This window comes from Vigna unguiculata, chromosome 6 (genome assembly GCF_037176805.1).
Source record: "Vigna unguiculata cultivar grain cowpea cultivar isolate G323 ecotype 2 chromosome 6, ASM3717680v1, whole genome shotgun sequence".
NCBI lineage: Eukaryota > Viridiplantae > Streptophyta > Magnoliopsida > Fabales > Fabaceae > Vigna > Vigna unguiculata.
The window spans coordinates 40,033,693-40,051,133 of NC_140797.1; the positions used below are offsets into that span (position 1 = coordinate 40,033,693).

Below are 17,441 nucleotides of genomic sequence, written 5' to 3' on the forward strand. Positions count from 1 at the left end.
TTAGTTTGTATTTGAATACCTATGTTCTTCATCGCAAATTCATAGGATATGTTTTTGGATGACTGTATCAGCTATATATTTTTTAATGTTGCTTTCTTTACTATCTGCTGTGATTAATCATAATATAATGTTTTATTTGATAGTTTGAAAAACTATTAAATGAGATGTTACAATATACACCTCTATATTTCTTTTTTATCTAATCTTCAACACAATTACTTAAAAAAAAATTAAAAATCCTGAAAAGTTTAACAATTAATACGTATTTGGATTGTAATTGAAACTCACCAAATGACTTATAGTTTTAATTAAATCATGTGTTGATATGTCTGGGGCAAAAATATTTAATATTACTTTTCACTTTTTAATAAAGTGAATTCTAATTTTACTTTTTATTTTCTGTTTACGAATCAGGCTTGTACAGAGTAAAAATATTGGAGAGCACATGGTAACACGTTGATGAAAGTGACGCGTGGCGTGGGTGACTTAAAAGAGTTATCTAGAGAAACCAAAATCTAGGTGGTTCTCAGCTGGCTACGCAACCTCTGTTTCATGTTGTCCCCGCACAGCCTCGCAAACCCCACTTATTTTTCTACGTTTTTTAAATTTAAATTAAAATTTTACCACACTGTAAAAGTATTAAAGATTTATTTCAGAATTAAATATATTTTTATATTTATTTTTTAATAAAAATAAAAATTAGTTTATTTTTAAAAATTTTAAATCAATTTAATTCTTTATATTTTAAAATAAGTAGATTTACTTTTTTTAATTAAATTTTGTTAATTTAACATTTTAAATACATTTTTTCAGTTAAAATTAAAATAAAATTATGTTTAGATAAAAACCTCAAATGTTATTATGAAACATTTTTAAAATATTAAATAAATTTAAAAAAAATTGATTAAAATAACTAAATTTTCATATTTAAATGACTAAATTAGTATAAAATTTTAAAAAATAATTAATTTTAATGTTATTAAAAATTAAAAAATTTAAAATATATTTAACCATTTATTATATTTATTATAACTAGACGGTAAATAAAATTTAATAAATAATTTTAATTGTTTCATTGGATTTTCTTGTAAGACTTTCTTGCTAAGTAATTAAGTAATGAGTTAAGAAAATTCAATAAAAATTAGGTGATAATGCATTAATTTCAAAGGAAACAAAATATTGAATCATATAAAAGGGTTTTATCGAAGGTAGCTTAATTTGACAAATATATTATTCTAAATTTAGTAAAAAGGGTTAAATTTTTATTTATTTATTGCTAGGTATTAACTTTTTACTTGAACAGTTAAAGTGAATTAGGTGAATTTGATTATATTGAGCATGGGGCTTGGGTGGCAAACACAGTGTGATTGTGATGTTGGAAGGAGTGGGTCCCAGGGTTTGGTTTTGGAAGGAGGACACGTGTGAATGAGTTGGAATAGAAGGTGGAAACTGCTTGTTGGTGAGTCAATGGACAGATGTGTCAGACATCACACATGACATGGATCGCTACAAAATTCTATACTATATTTCTCTGTCACCATTTTCAACCTTCCATATGTCAAATTCTTATGATTCATACTTTTTTATTATATAATAACAAAATAATTTGATGTGGTTTTCTTTTTTACTTTAAATAGCTAAGATAATAATATTAGCCTTATTTATAAAAATGAAAACGAAGTTTAAGAAAACATAAAAGTAGTCTTAAAGGTGAATTGTTTTTTCTTAACTTTTTACCAAGAGAATTATAAAATATTTTAAAAACGTTTCTTTTTTTTTATTTTTAGACTGATTAAAATAATTTATTTCAACATATTTAACGTCTGATATTATTTCAGACTTGAATTTTTAAATAATTTAAGGATTAAATTTGTTTTTAATAATTAATTTTGCAAAATTTAGAAATTAAAAATAAATTTAATTTATAATTTAAATATGTATATTTTTTAAAAGTCTTTGAAATATATTTAAAATTAATATCCTGATGGAAATATACTAAATTTCAAGATGAACAATAATTGAAATGCAATAATTATCTCATGCAATCTCATTAAGGAATAATAAAAGAAAATATTAAATTAAAACATCGTGTATGAAGATTACATCCTAAGATATTTATGTTCATTTTGAGAATAAAGTGTATGTATACGCTTCCAGCACGATGTTTTTTTAATAAACTTATGAAATATTGTTTTAGAGTGATCGTGAGCTTTCTTTGATAGACTTGTTGGTAACATTTTACAATTTTTTTCAACTACTTCATACGTCTTCTACCATTCAGCTTTCAATTGTGTTGACTTGCTTCGAAATATCACAATATTCATTATACGTATCTTTATTTTATTTTTAAAATTTTTATTTTTGTTTACCTTTACGACTGCATCGTTTTGAATCTGTAATTATTATTAGACGAAAAGTTTATCTTCTTTACAAGTAAACCTAACTTTTTTATTGTTTTTGAATTATTTTCTTTTGTTGAGCGTAGAATCACATGATCCTTAGTAAAAATCAAAAAACAAATGAAGCATGATACTCAAATGATTGGAAATGTACTCTCGAGAATGGTGATTGATTCAATTTTTAATTCAATTCACATCTTTTTTTTATATCTAAATAATTGAATCAAATTTTCGATCTAAATCTATTTTTTCAGCAAAATTAGTTTAGATTTTTTTTAAAATTTAAATCTAAATATTTGGATCAAAATTTAAATTAGTTTAAATATTTGAATCAAGTTCAAAATTCATAATCCATTTTTCATAAAAGAAATTTAAATTTAAATTTCTAAAACTCACGTCCTTAAGGTCGTTACGATACAATTTGGTTAGAGCTGTTAATTTGGCCAAACTCACGAGGCTAGGGCCAAAAAGCCCACAAGACAAAAAAGTCCCGCCTAGGTCGACAAGTCGACTCGTCTAGGTCGTCGAGTTGGCCCGACATGGTCAAGTTGTCGTGCTGGCCCGACCTCACACGGTCGATTCGTCGAGTCTGCTTGGTCCGTTAAGATCATCAAGCCTACATGATCCGTACAGGTCGTCTAGCACGACTCGTCCGAGTTGTCAAACCGACTCAGTTTGTCCTGGTTGTTGGGCTGACTCAGTCTGTCTAGGTCGTCGGGCCTGCTCGACTCATTATGATCGTCGGGCCTACGCAGTCCATACAGATTGTTGAGCAAGACCCGTCCAAGTCATCGGGTCAGCCTAGTCCATTCGGGTCATCGGGCCCGCTCGACTTTTTCGGGTTGTCGGACCAACCAACTCGTTTCGTTCGTTGAGGTCGCCTAGCCTGCTCGTGTCTTTGGGCCTACCCAATCCATTCAAAGTTGTCAGACCCGATGACTCATTTGAGTCGTCGGGCTTGCCCAACCCGTTTTGGTCGTCGGGCTCACCCGATACTTCAGGATCGTCAGACCTACCTGATTTGTACAGGTCATCGAGCAATGATCGTCTGAGTTTGAATTTAGCCTAATCCATCTAAACTTTTAGCCTAACTCAATTAAAATTTTAAATTGAAAATTTGGATTATCCATATTTAAAAATCTTAATTTAGATAATAGATATCCAATCCATAAAATATATAAAATTTAGATTATATTGAAATCCAAATCTATTAAAATATATTTTTAATAAAATAATTTTTTAATGAATTTAATCAGGAAAAAAATGAATTGGATAAAGAAAATTAGGTATTTTGTCATTGTTAATTATTTTGTGGACTTATACCGTGATAATTTGAACATGAGAAATTGATATAAAAATAAATAAATAAGATATATTTTGGGTTATTTTATTAGTTTAGTGAAAACGCGGGAATTTGAGGATTTTAATAAGTTGATAATTTGATATTAATTTTAATTAGCCAATCATTTATTTGATTCGATCCTTTAGAAGAAAAACTTGAGGATTTGGCTAGGGCTAAAAATATAGCCAACCCAAGACAAAACTTTAAAAGCGTGTAGAATAGTTAAAGAAATTTAACGTAAAACAAATAAGAGAAATGTGATAACATTGAAAAGAACACCATCCAATTATTTTATATACTTATATAAAAATTATCCAAATTAATTACTTTTTCTATTTTAATTATTCGCAGTAGTTTCTACATTTTATATACTCAAATGATACCAGTAGTTTTTGTATAAAATTATTTGAATTAAAAAAAAAATGTACCCACTTGTTTAGATTTAGTATTTATATTTATATATTTAATTTAATCACAAAATGAGTAGTAGTTATAAATTGATTTTATTATTACAGGCGCATAAAATTTTTGAGTTAAGATCGATAAAATATATATAATTAATTTTTAAAATTATTAAATGTAAAATTAGAAAAATAAAAAATATATAAAAAATATTTTTTATTTAAAATAATTTTAAAATAATAATAATTAAAGATAAATTATTTAAAAAGTAATTAATTTTTAAAATAATAATTAAAGATAAAATTAGAATAAACACTTATCTCTTTATATAGTAATGCTCTTAGATTGTTTCATCAAATTTCTCAGAATTTTTAAATCGCAAGCACTTAAATCATGATACGTAAAACACACATTTTCTCTGTAATTGGCCCTTATTTTTAGCATTAGTATTAAAATAACAGTTAGTTATATACAGTAATTTTCATGGTAAACTACATATATGAAATAGCTGGATAATAAAATATCCACATTTGTAATTATTCTTATAAATTATTGTGGATAAATATTGATTTTTGGGTCAAACCCCTTTAACGGCAATAGTTTCCTCCGTAATTGAGTACGTTGAAAATTGGTTTTAAATCCAGATTGTTTTTTTTTTTTCATATTTATTTTGACATTAAAAAAATGCATTTTAAAAGATAAAACAATCAATAATAATTATAAATATTATTGAAATAAGTGGGTTATATACAACACCGTACTTAGATATTATAGGTTGAGGGTGAAAATACAAATAAGATCTTTTAATTTATATATTTCAAAGAAATTTGCAATTCAAAAATAATACATTTTATTATATTAAGTGAATGACACAATTTTAGTAATTCTCAAACAAATTTACGATTTGTTTTATTCCATCACTTTTATACTACCATTTATATATATATATATATATATATATATATATATATATATATATATAATTTTGTAAAGAATATTCCATCACATAAATATTCATGTTTCGATAACATAGTTAAACTTTTTGTTTTTTTTTTCTTTCAAATAAAAGACAAGAAATGTTGGACTTAAAAAAACAAATCTGTACTTTTTTAATTCATCGTATTTGAGCAAATCGACAAAAATCAATCATATTTTATATAATTTTAATCCATTTATTATATATTTTTAAACTATTAATATATGTTTGTAACTGAGTTTTTTTTCACTAAAGTCTTTTAGCTCCTCTAATATTAATTATCGATATAATTTCATTTTATCTTAAAACTTACATATATTTTTTCTTACTGGTAGTACACAAACTTGCAGTTCTATTTTTTTGATAATTTAAAATTTTATTTACATTTATTTATTTTGTTAATAAATAAACACTTTTATATTTGTCACCATATATTTATCACCGTTGACACTTCACAGCATGAGTAAATTGAAAATTAGTTTAACATCTATTTGTATTTATAAATTCACCCGTAGTAGTTACTGTAATATTTTTAATCATACATACATTTTTTAATTTCAACAAACATATTCATAAAAAAAAAATCATATCAATTTTTATTATATAATTAAATGAAACTCTGCCTCTTACAAATCTATTAGTACAGAGGATAACAACTTTTGCTCAGGATTCAGACCCACTACAGAGAGAGAATAGAGTGTTGTATAATTGATGCTACTTTTTATTTCTGGGATCTCATTAGCCATGTATATATGATTCTGCACCTTTCAGTTCCACCACCAACATCAGAATAGAGTTATGAAGAACCGGTTAAATTAATGGTGAAAACATGGCAGTTTCTGGGTATTATTATTAACCATGAAAAGACAAAGTTGCCACCTCTGCAACCCTAACTTTGGTTGCTGATGAAAGCGAATTAAAAAAATTTGCGGGCTTTACCATAGGTTAGACCTAAAGGCTTTGAAAAGGGGTTAAAAAGAAAAGAAAGAAAGAAGATATGGTGCACTTGTGTGAGGAAAAAAGTAAGCAAAATATCAGAAACAGTAATCTCTCCTTAGAAGAGTGAGAAAAATTGAGCATAGGTGGCTACTGGTGGATTCCAAATGACCTATTCAATTTAGTTTAATTGAAATGAAAGTATTAATAATAAATTAATATAATTGATAACGTGAATCTGAGAGGGCACGTAAGGCACATGACAAGAGGGTGCGGTGTGGCTTAGCTAGGCTGGACCCTAGCACAAGACGCGTAGATGGATTCTACGACCACCACGTGTACGGCTATGGTGACGTTGGAATAAACAAATGGCCACCTCAACCAACCACCACACCCACACCGTATATACGCTCTACTCTATGTATACGCCCAATTCCACATACGACACGTGTGAGGTGACGTGGACTTCGCCTTCGCGCTCCTACCTTCCCTTCTTGTCACCACCACCACCATACCCCATCTTTGTGTCAAGGCACACTGCTGTTTCCCTCGTTTTTTAGAGAGAGAAAATGCACACTTACCATCTCAATTAATTCTTTCTCCATACCTTGACCCTTCTTCTTTTTTTGGATACTTGAGCTATCAGGAGTGTTTTCCATTGTGTTTTTATGTTTTTTTTTTTTCTTGGCTCGGTGAGTGAGGATAACAATTGGCCAATTGGTTATCTGGTGAGGTATGTGGAATTCTGCAGTGCCCTTGGTAGAAAGTTTTGATTTTTAATGTTTTTCTGTGTTGGGGATGTGAAAATTGAATGTATGCGTGAAAATTTGAAGTTTCATGATTGGAGACTGAGTAGATTGAAGAACAGATTATATGCTTTTAAGTTTAGATTTTTGTTCATTGGAAACACTAAGAGTATTTGAAGATACCGTGAATTTTCTGTTTTTATTTTTTTTCATTTGATTTTTTGCCTACATAAACAAGAGGGTTAGAATTGGGGTTCATCTGGATCTCGTTTTGCATCCGCGAGAGTTTGGAGTCTGTGTGCTTTCTTTGTGTTGATTTGCTCAGTGAAGCGTTTTTTATTTCACGTGGATGTTATTTTCTTTTTTTGGCCTCATGCTATTTTTGTGAAATTCGTTTTCTTGTAACTGAAGAGGGTGTCTGGATCGGGGCTAAAATACTGGCTAATTAAGGAGTTTCACTCGTTTTCTCAGCTTCCTTGATTCGTGTGAAAATGAAAAATGTTTGATTTGGAAGGGTAATTTTGTCATTTAGCTAGGGGTTGTGTTGCTGGGAGGGATTATAGCATGGTCTGTTGCGTGTGTTCTTCCTTTTCCATACGGCTTGTGGAGTGCTCAAAAGACAGAATTGACCCTTACCGTTCTGTGTTTGACTCTTGCGTCTACTCTGGATTGAATTATCTATCTGTAGCTTACCATTAATACTGCAGCCTTTCCTAAAAGTAGTTCTGAAATCTCACTTTCTCCAAAACAAAGAGCCAGAAAAGTTGAACTGTGTGTTGGTACCTTCTCTGATGGCCCAGTAGTATCTTTAGGTCCCCCTCTGCTCCTTAAGCATTTACCTCTTCATCTCTAATTGATTATGAAATCATCTCATTTTTTTCCGCTGTTGAACTTCTCGTCGGTATAGATCAGTCTGTTATACTGACATGTTTTGAGACGTGTTTCACCTATCCTGAATTCTTTAGCTATATCAGGATGGTCATCTTTGGAGGGTTCTAGATTTTTCACTTCTGAATTCTTTAGCTATATCAGGATGGTCATCTTTGGAGGGTTCTAGATTTTTCACTTGAGATTCGTTAAATCTAATCCGAAGGTTATATTGGAGACGGAAATTAACCCATTCGGTTTTCCGACCAGGAAATTATAATTTTTTTTGGGTGCTATCTTATTTTAGCTTAGAAGGTAAACTAGACAGCAGAAATTGTACTGCACTATTTGTTTGTGGTGGAATCTGTGTACTGATATGTAGTTTTTATACAGTGAATCAGATCTCCAGCTGGTGTTATAACTTTTAAAACATCAATTCCTTCGGTGTAATAATGATGTTTGTTAGTCCTGCATCTTTGTGTAGTCCCTTCCCCCTTTCATAACTTGATTTATCATGTACTAATTTGAAATTGCTATGGAATTGCTGGAATCTTCCCTTGCCTTTGCTATTGTTTTATATACTTTCATGTATAACTTATCTACAACAATAAACCGTTTATAATCAGTAAACATTGTATTATCTTGGTTGCCAACAATATAGTGGATGATATGTAGATTTTAAATGAAAGTTATTAATTTCTTTGGGACATTTTCTGGCTGATATCAATTAACAAGCTGACATGCCTCCTGTTAATGCAGTTCAGATATCTTTCCAGAAGTAGGAAAGCTCCTTATACATTATTTGGCTTAGTGCTCTCTATTTGGAGTGTACAATGGGAAACAATGAGGAAGAAAAATCTACCAAGACTGAAAAGCCTTCTTCACCTGTAACAATGGTGAGTTAATGAGGGTGTATCTGGTTCTTGACAAATTTGTAACAAACTTGAATTTTAATACTGTTTAAACTTGTGAACAGGATCAGGCCAATCAGACCAACCAGCCCAATATTCATGTATATCCTGATTGGGCAGCCATGCAGGTTACCTACCTTTTTCTTTGAATTACTGTTGGTGACAGAAGTAGTCAATTAGTTTCTTGTTAGCTAGCTTCAATGCAAACGAATACCCTCAAATTTTAGTGGTTTAAGCTGTACTATTCTAACAAAGTCAATTATTTGATTGTCTACTGGCTTCTTTGCTCTCTTTGAAGATTTTTTGCCAATGATTTTGTCTTAACACTGACAACCTGGAGAACATGTCTTCATTGTCTTATTTCCTCCATATTTGAAATCTTACATTTAAAAGTACTGTTTCTGTATTTCCATTTTTGTTTTTTCACTGGACGAAGCATTGAACAGATAAAAGCTGTTTATTTCCCTATTGTGAATTATTGATCATTCTCTATGAATATTAGTATTATAGGGCCATTCCTTTGGTCCTTTTTGTTACCTATTCTGTATTTGTGATATACCATCAATATGTTCCCATAAACAATGTCAAACTCAAATTATGCCCTGAATTGCCACTGATTTTGGTTAATATCTAGGATTAGACGTGCTTTGATGGTATGAGGCTATTAAGTTTTATCTCTTCCAAATCTATTCTTTATGCATGTTTTCTAGCATATTTGCCCTCTAATTAGGGAATAGATGCTTTTTTATGATTTAAAATGTCTGCTATATATCTCCAGGCATATTATGGGCCAAGAGTCACCATGCCACCATACTACAACTCGGCTGTGGCTTCTGGTCACGCTCCTCACCCATACATGTGGGGTCCACCACAGGTAGTAGTATCTCAATGCAATCATTTGTTTGTGGATAAGATTCTTTGTTTTTTGCATGTTTGTATGTATCCTAGATGACAAGGCTGAGTAACTTGCTGACATATTATTTCTTCCAGCCTATGATGCCACCTTATGGGCCTCCTTATGCAGCAATTTATTCACATGGAGGGGTTTACCCTGCAGTTCCTATTGTAAGCTAGCATTCTTGCAATTTACTTTTGTCTTTTATGCTTGTTTAATTAACCTTTCTCTTATTGGAACTAGTGTTCTTTCTCTGGTCTGTGAATGGGTGTACTTATCATGTATTGAAAATGGAAGGATAAAAGATGTTAAGAATATAGCGAGATGTGATTCTGCTGTTTCTGTTGGCCCTTAGTAATCTCACAGTTGTTTGCACCTGGCTGCTTAACCTCTCCATGCTATTATAACCTTAATATAATAATATCTTGATTCTTTTAGCGTATAAAATGGCTAATAAAAGGCGTTTCCTCCTAAGTAGTATGCTTCTTTTGGTTGGAATTTTGAAGCATGTTCTTATGAGTTTTATGTACAAAATATAGGGGCCACATACACATAGTCAAGGAGTTCCGTCTTCACCTGCTGTAAGTTTTAATTTCATCCGAGACCAACTCTTACCAAGTCCTTGAGTACTATCAATTTATGATTGGTTTGAAATTGGTGTAACAATGCAGGCTGTGACTCCTTTAAGCATAGAGACACCACCCAAATCATCAGGAAATAATGATCAGGGTTTAATGAAGAAATTGAAGGAGTTTGATGGACTTGCTATGTCAATAGGCAATGGCCATGCTGAAAGTGCAGAGCGTGGAGGTGAAAACAGGCTGTCACCGAGGTTTGTTGATCTGTCCTCTTTTTGTATGAATATTTTAAGGCATTCTATCTGAGTTTCTAGACATCTCCCACGTGTTGGGAGTGGTGGAGAGGGGAAAATCTGTCGTTTGATACTCTTAACTGAGTAAAAATACTTTCTCTCTCTGCCTATAATAGTGGTCCATGAATTGATTATGTAAGGGAGTCTTGTGGATGACTGAATAATTTACTGATGATGTGAACAGTGTGGATACTGAGGGTTCCAGTGATGGAAGTGATGGCAACACTTCAGGGGTGAGAACTTACTTGCAATTAGCATTATTTTCTGCACTTTGTTGACCATTTGAAATTATTCACTGTAGTCTATTTTTAAAATGGCTTGACTAAATTGAAACATCAAAATATGATATTTGCCCATCTTATGCTCAGGCTAATCCAACAAGAAGGAAAAGAAGCCGTGGGGGAACACCAACCACTGGTATGACTCTGTTCTTCACCAAGTGTCACATCTTGATGAATAATAGAGTTGTCCTGAGATCACGACTATTCTTCTGTTGTGACACTCTACACATGGTGTTAAATCTGTTTATTCAGTTGAATCTTCATAATTAAATGCTGTTGTTAAATATTTTTTTCATCAAGGTGAAATTGCCAAGGATTTCAACTTGCCATTAGTGTGATAAATGTGGTATGGGGTATTGGTGTCCCATGGTTGCAAATTGCAATTGCTATTGAAATGTCTCACAAGCCAAAGTGTGTTATTTTAAGTACAGGCATCCGAAGTTTAGAGTAGGTTCCGAACATAATCTGTGTTGTTGATGGTTCTTCTTTTCTGCACTGTACTAGCAGATGGAGAAGGAAAAACTGAGATACAAAGCAGTCCCATTTCCAAAGATATTGCAGCTTCTAATAAGATCGTGGCAGTTGCCCCCGCCAGTGTTGCAGGAACAATAGTTGGACCTGTAGTTTCTTCAGGTATGACCACTGTGCTGGAGCTGAGAAATCCCTCCAGTGTTCATTCTAAAGCAAATGCCACAAGTGCACCACAACCTTCTGTATTGCCTGCAGAAGCTTGGTTACAGGTATGCTCAGCATATATAATCATCCTAGCTGTTCAGATCACATATAGCACGTTTATATACATGTACATGTGTATGACATGTAATAATAATGCGGTATCCTCGTCTTTTGCTGACACTAAAGTAATTCTTGTGGGTATGATGTGTTTATGTAGAATGAGCGCGAGCTGAAACGAGAGAGGCGGAAACAATCTAACCGAGAATCCGCTAGAAGGTCCAGACTACGGAAGCAGGTATAAATATTGTGGGTTTTTGTCAAAAACATTGTAAACCTTTTATTACTTCTTCGGTTGTCAATTTAAAAATCATAATTGATATCACACCCTTGTACATTTGTTGCACGTGATTCCTGTCCTCCAGAAAAACAAAAGTAAAGATTGTATTCTATGGACTTGTGACTAATGCTCACATTCCTGCTGCTCAGGCTGAAACCGAAGAACTGGCACGAAAAGTTGATGCCTTGAATTCTGAGAATGAGACACTGAAATCAGAACTAAATCGACTGACTGAAAGTTCCGAAAAAATGAGGGTGGAAAATGCAACATTAAGGGTACTCTTGACTAGCTATTCCTCATTTCACATGCATTTCATTGTGTTACTTCTTAATGCTGAATGTCATCCTGTCTTTGACTCAGGAAAAACTTAAAATTGCTCGACTGGGACAAACACAAGAGATAACTTTGAACATAATTGACAGCGAGAGGGCTACACCTGTAAGCACAGAAAACTTACTATCTAGAGTTAATAATAATTCCAGTTCCAACGATAGAACTATGGAGGATGAGAATGATTTTTGTGAAAATAAACCAAACTCTGGTGCAAAGCTGCATCAACTACTGGACACAAGTCCTAGAGCTGATGCTGTGGCAGCTGGTTGATACAGAAAGCCAGTAATTGTACTGGCTGATCAGGTGGTTTTGGCATATTACAAGTCCAAAATTACCGCTAACAGTTTCCAGAGGGATGGATCAGCTGAATTTTAGTATCTAAATCCATCAAAATCAGAACTAATTCATTGCTTGTCAGTTTACCTAGGACAAAATCTCTGTTACTATTAGATTTGACAAAAGTGAATGACTAAGTTTGTAAAATGAACAAGAGAACTAGAGATTTCAGTTTGGAGAGGGTTGTTGAACCGATGCATAATTGTGTTTGTATCATTAACTATTGGTGTGGAGTTCCCGATGGTATCTGATATAATTGATATAATGTTATTCTGGTTTGTGATACCAACTCATAACGGCAATGTCAATCATTTTTTACTCCACTCATAAATGTACTGATAGCATCTGCATTTCATATTTTAGAGTGTGCTCTTTCATTTTAAAGTAATTAAATCCATTCATTAGTTTTTCATTATGAGTTTGTTGCTACACACCTTTTCACACGGGTTGGCTATAGGGTATTTGATGAATGTGTTGATTTTATTAGACAGTCTATTATTTAAGTTAGTGTTTGGATTTGATGGCTATATTTAAGAGAAAAATATGGTAGCCATACACGTTATGATGGCTATATTTCAGTCTGTTCTTATCTTTCAAAGATTTTAATAGGATTAAAAAAGAAATGCATGGAAGCACTATGTAAAGTATGGAGAAGTTATGCCATATGTTGGCTAAAATAGTAATTGTGTTGAAGAAAAGAACAAACAAATATAGAATTACGCACCGACAATTTTATAAACAATATTAGATGTAGTGGAAAACACCAAATCTTAGGTAGTAAACATGGATTAACTGTTCTACTTTTATTTAAGTTGAGGGATGCCTACTCAACCTTTGTTTTTAACTCTTTTTCTGAGTATCTCTCTTTATTACATCATTTCACAGTTCTGTTATGTTCTCCTGCTGCACCTCTATTCATTGTACAACAATATGTTGTAAGATAGTGATGCATAAATAACATTATCCCTTTGTTTTGCATTTATCGAGAATCAAGGATAGATCCAGGGGATGCAAACGTGTCTGCCACTTTTTTAGAAACACGAAAAGAAAGTTTGTTGAAAGAAAGGAAAAAGTGGGGAGGGGGAGGGAAAGTCAATATGTTGGCTAGTGAAAATAAAAAAGAATTGTTTGCAGACAAAGTTTGTCCCAATAATCAACATATGCACTACAAAAGCACTTCACCACTTCTATTTTCCTGTTCATTTACTAGGGAAAGCTTGAAATTGGAAACAGGATCTAACTTTCTCTGCAAATAAGGCTAGCCTCAAACAGTATATGACCAAAATTTAGTGAGTTCTAGAGCATAGTTCAACTTCTCTTCCAAAAGAAATCACCATAGCTGTATTGTCCCCAAAATTAGCATTGTACATGCCATTACCATTATTGTTGAACTACAAAGTAGTAAGCAATAGATTTAGTTGCTAAATGATTTGTTCATATTTCAGATTCGTGCTAAAAAGTGTAATTCTAATATCTTCAGTTCTTCAGTTTTTCAAATATCAGATTAGTTTTACAAATTTCAGACTTGAGTGCAATACGTGTCACATCATTTTAGAATCCGTAATTTAAATATCGAAACCAATAATAATTTGAATGTGTTTTTCTTTACTTCAGTTCCTTTAGGATAAAATTAATAGAGTTTATAACAAATCAAATGCAAAGCTAATGAAAATAACAAGTGTTTTCCCATAGTGCATGAAAAATAAATATAGCTGTTTTCTTTATAACTTTGAACTCTGATTAATAAAGAACACATATTTTGTTAGAAAAATTAAATAGCTGTGAATTATTAAAGTAAATATTTACACTGTAGCTTGAAGAAGTAGTTTGATAACTGCAGATGATAACTAATATAGGTGAAAATCCATTGCACTCAAAACTAGAGTGATGAAAAGAGTATTCAAAGCATCAAAATAAGTAGATAAATAAGAAATAGTGAAAAATATTATAAATAAAAGATATTTATTTTCAAGTAATTAAGAACTAAAAAGTTGGAATGATAGATTAAGCTCCCTTTGTAAGAATTTCATAAATTATTGAGGGTTTTGAGTAAACATACATTAAGTACAAATAAAATGAAGTGAATAGAAGTTAATGATAAACTAGACTATTTATGTATTGAGAGGTTTTTTTGAGGAAAGAAATCATGGATAAATCTATATATAAGAACTCAGAACCTCATTTTAAATTAAAAACATTAAGAGAATAAATTTATGTATCGAGAACTAAAAAGTTTGAACGGTATATTAATCTTTGTTTAAAAGAAGTTAAAAGAATCTTATAACCTATTAAGAGTTTTGAGTAAATAAAAACATATATTAAGAAGATATGGTATTAATAAGTTATGGATAAGATAAGTTTATATAAGAGAAGAAAATATCACTTTTAATTCAAAATTTTAAAAAAATAAAATTATTACTCTATTTGTATAATAATTATCTTATTCGTTCTTATACTTTCAAGTCACTTGAATTCTTAACATGTATAAGTTAAAATTTAAATTTTAGATAAATAATATAAAATAATTTCTATAAATTAAGTCAATTTTAATATATAAAAGATTTATTTTCATCACATTTAGAGTTTCAAGATTTGTGTACTATTGATGACTGGGAGTAACGTAGCACAGGCCTCCAGGCCTGAATTGGGTCCAATTGTAGACTATTTTAATGGTCAAATTGGTCCAGCTTATTATTATTTTAATTTAAGCCCATAGATGTTCCCAGTGCCCACATTGCATTTATCCCATTTCAGGTGTTCCCTTCTTTAATGTGGCTCACTATTTCATATCTTTATGACATTAATCATGGAAAAGTGTGTAATAAAATTAAAATAGTTCTTCAAAATTCTTAATTTTGGTTGTAATTTAGGTCTAAACTTCTTATACACGTGTTTGTCGAATAAAGTGAAATAATTATACATAAAGGTGTGGTATTATTCTATTTTTTTTAGAATTGATATTATTTTCAATTTAAAGTTTTAAGATAACAAATTTATAGATTTTATTTTTTTGGATATTATTTAGCCTTTTTTATTTAACATGAGATTTAAATTCATATTCATATTTGAATTTTCGGAAGTTGAATAACAACTGATCTTAGATCTAGAACATGTGCACTGACCTCAATACATTAGGTCCCGTGTAGCCAAATAAACGAATAATAAAACTAATGAATATAATAACCAAAGTATATGTATGCATTTAGACTACGTCAATGGAATCTAGTTCATTTGGTTGAATAGGTTACATGAATTGTCCTAAACTCTTTTACATGAATTAATTTTAGAGATTTTATATCTACTAAAAATTAAATTTACCACATATAAATTAATATAAATTATATATGTTCCAATCTTAGTTTCAATAATCGCATTAAAAATATTATTTGATTCAAAGTCTCAAACTTCTTCACAGTTTTGTCATTAAAAAAATTGGAGAATAAGAAAGAAAAGTTATTTAAATTACTTTGAACCTCGACTATTAAGTAATGTGAAATTATTGGATGTATCAATACAAAATTAAGTCAAAGATTAAGAGAGTTTTTGTTTTCACAAACAACTTCAATATTTAACACAAATAATATAATTTTCAATATCAAGTTTGTCGAGTAATATGTTAGGTAATTCACCAACATTCAGATTATAGTCTGCTTTGAAATGTGAAACTTCATCATAATTTTATCTTTAAAATGTGTTCGAAAAAAAAATATAAAAGAAATAATATTTAAATTATCATTTACAATCTATTCCTAAATGATATAGAAACTTATATTTAGGTACTATATTGGTGATTATTGAGGCATTGGAAATGGATGATAGATGTTAAGTGAGGATTGAGGATTTTGTGTGGGTGTGGTGGTGTGAGAGATGTGACAAGTATGGAAAGCAATGTCGTTGATTAGTGGACATTAAGGATGAGGATGTGTGGGGCGGTGGTAGTTGGATACATCACAAGGTAGTTTGCTACGCCCATTCCTCAACACGTGCAACATCCCAACACATGCTTTTATTTCACGGTTAATCCAACACTTTCATCTTCAATGACTATCCAAGGAATGTGTTACATTTCTTATTTTTTAAAGTTTGCTTTTTTTATTCAGAGTCTTCAACACTCACATGAAGAATCTTCAACACCCACATCAAGATGCTCCTAAAGTTTTCCTTTTCAAAATCATCATTCTACAATTTAAACTCCTCCCATTGGTCTTCTGCCTTTCAAATCGTCGCACACAGTAAAAGCTTGTTTCATTATTTTCATCAAAACTATATTCAAACAACAATAAACCCAAACCTCTAAAATATTTATCTTTACCCAATATATCTCATGAACCGTGATGATCAATTACCATAAATAAAAGTAGTATTACTTCCATTCTTTTGTATCTATTCATTTTATTAAGGTGACATATAAATTCAGAAATAAAATTTATGTCTTTCTTCCAATACAATATTTTTCTCGAATGATTAATAAATTGACCACTCTTTGTACCAACTTATTAAATATCAGTAAAGATAACGACATGACTCAAGATTAATATTTGATGTTTTTAAAATTTTAAAAATAGATAAATAAGATTTTTCGCTTTTAAAATGATAAATGAAAATGGGTTTTTCATATAAAATCAAATATAGATGAATACATCAAGCTTATCATATAATAATAGCTTATCTACACTTATAAAAAAGTTAATCATGTCTTTAAGCTGTTTAATTAGTCATGCCTTTTATATTTTGCGAACTTATTAAGTGAGTTCAAGTTAATTTACGGGTTCGAAGGCAAAGAAAAACAATATTTTGTTTCGATTAAAATAATTTCAGGTACACCTGTATAAGTTGCAGAAGATCAAAGAATCAATTATAATTTTTAATTTAAGAGTCCAGCTTAAAAATTAAATAGTTCAAGGTTTTTGTTTTTAAAAATATTAAACCTCAATCATTAATGCAATGGTTTACTGTAGAACGTAAAAATTGAAAAGGTTAAAATATAAAAAAATGATTTTAGTAATAAAATGCAAAAAATGTGTATGTAATCATGATTGAAAGAGACAGGAAAGAAAACAAATGTGCACAGTGAAAAAGATAATGAAGACAATATCACAAAACAATAAAACAATATATTGTATGAATAATTGTA

The 17,441-nt window shown here is 30.7% G+C and overlaps 1 protein-coding gene across 5 annotated transcripts; it reads left to right on the forward strand.

Moving 5' to 3' along the window:
- Window positions 1–6,549: 6,549 nt before the first annotated feature.
- GBF3 (G-box binding factor 3) lies at window positions 6,550–12,586 on the forward strand. 5 transcript variants are annotated; one of them, XM_028076332.2, is made up of 13 exons: window positions 6,550–6,788; window positions 8,428–8,564; window positions 8,645–8,707; window positions 9,358–9,456; window positions 9,570–9,644; window positions 10,014–10,055; window positions 10,146–10,306; window positions 10,530–10,578; window positions 10,714–10,762; window positions 11,131–11,366; window positions 11,519–11,596; window positions 11,788–11,913; window positions 11,999–12,586. In XM_028076332.2, exons 2-13 carry the CDS (start codon window positions 8,502–8,504, stop codon window positions 12,239–12,241), a joined length of 1,284 nt encoding a protein of 427 aa, XP_027932133.1. In that variant the 5' UTR covers window positions 6,550–6,788; window positions 8,428–8,501; the 3' UTR covers window positions 12,242–12,586. The 5 variants fall into 5 exon arrangements, with proteins under 5 accessions (XP_027932133.1, XP_027932135.1, XP_027932136.1 ...); XM_028076334.2 differs by having other exon boundaries at window positions 6,553–6,788; window positions 9,358–9,453; XM_028076335.2 differs by having other exon boundaries at window positions 6,554–6,788; window positions 11,134–11,366.
- The last annotated feature ends 4,855 nt before the right edge of the window (window positions 12,587–17,441 follow it).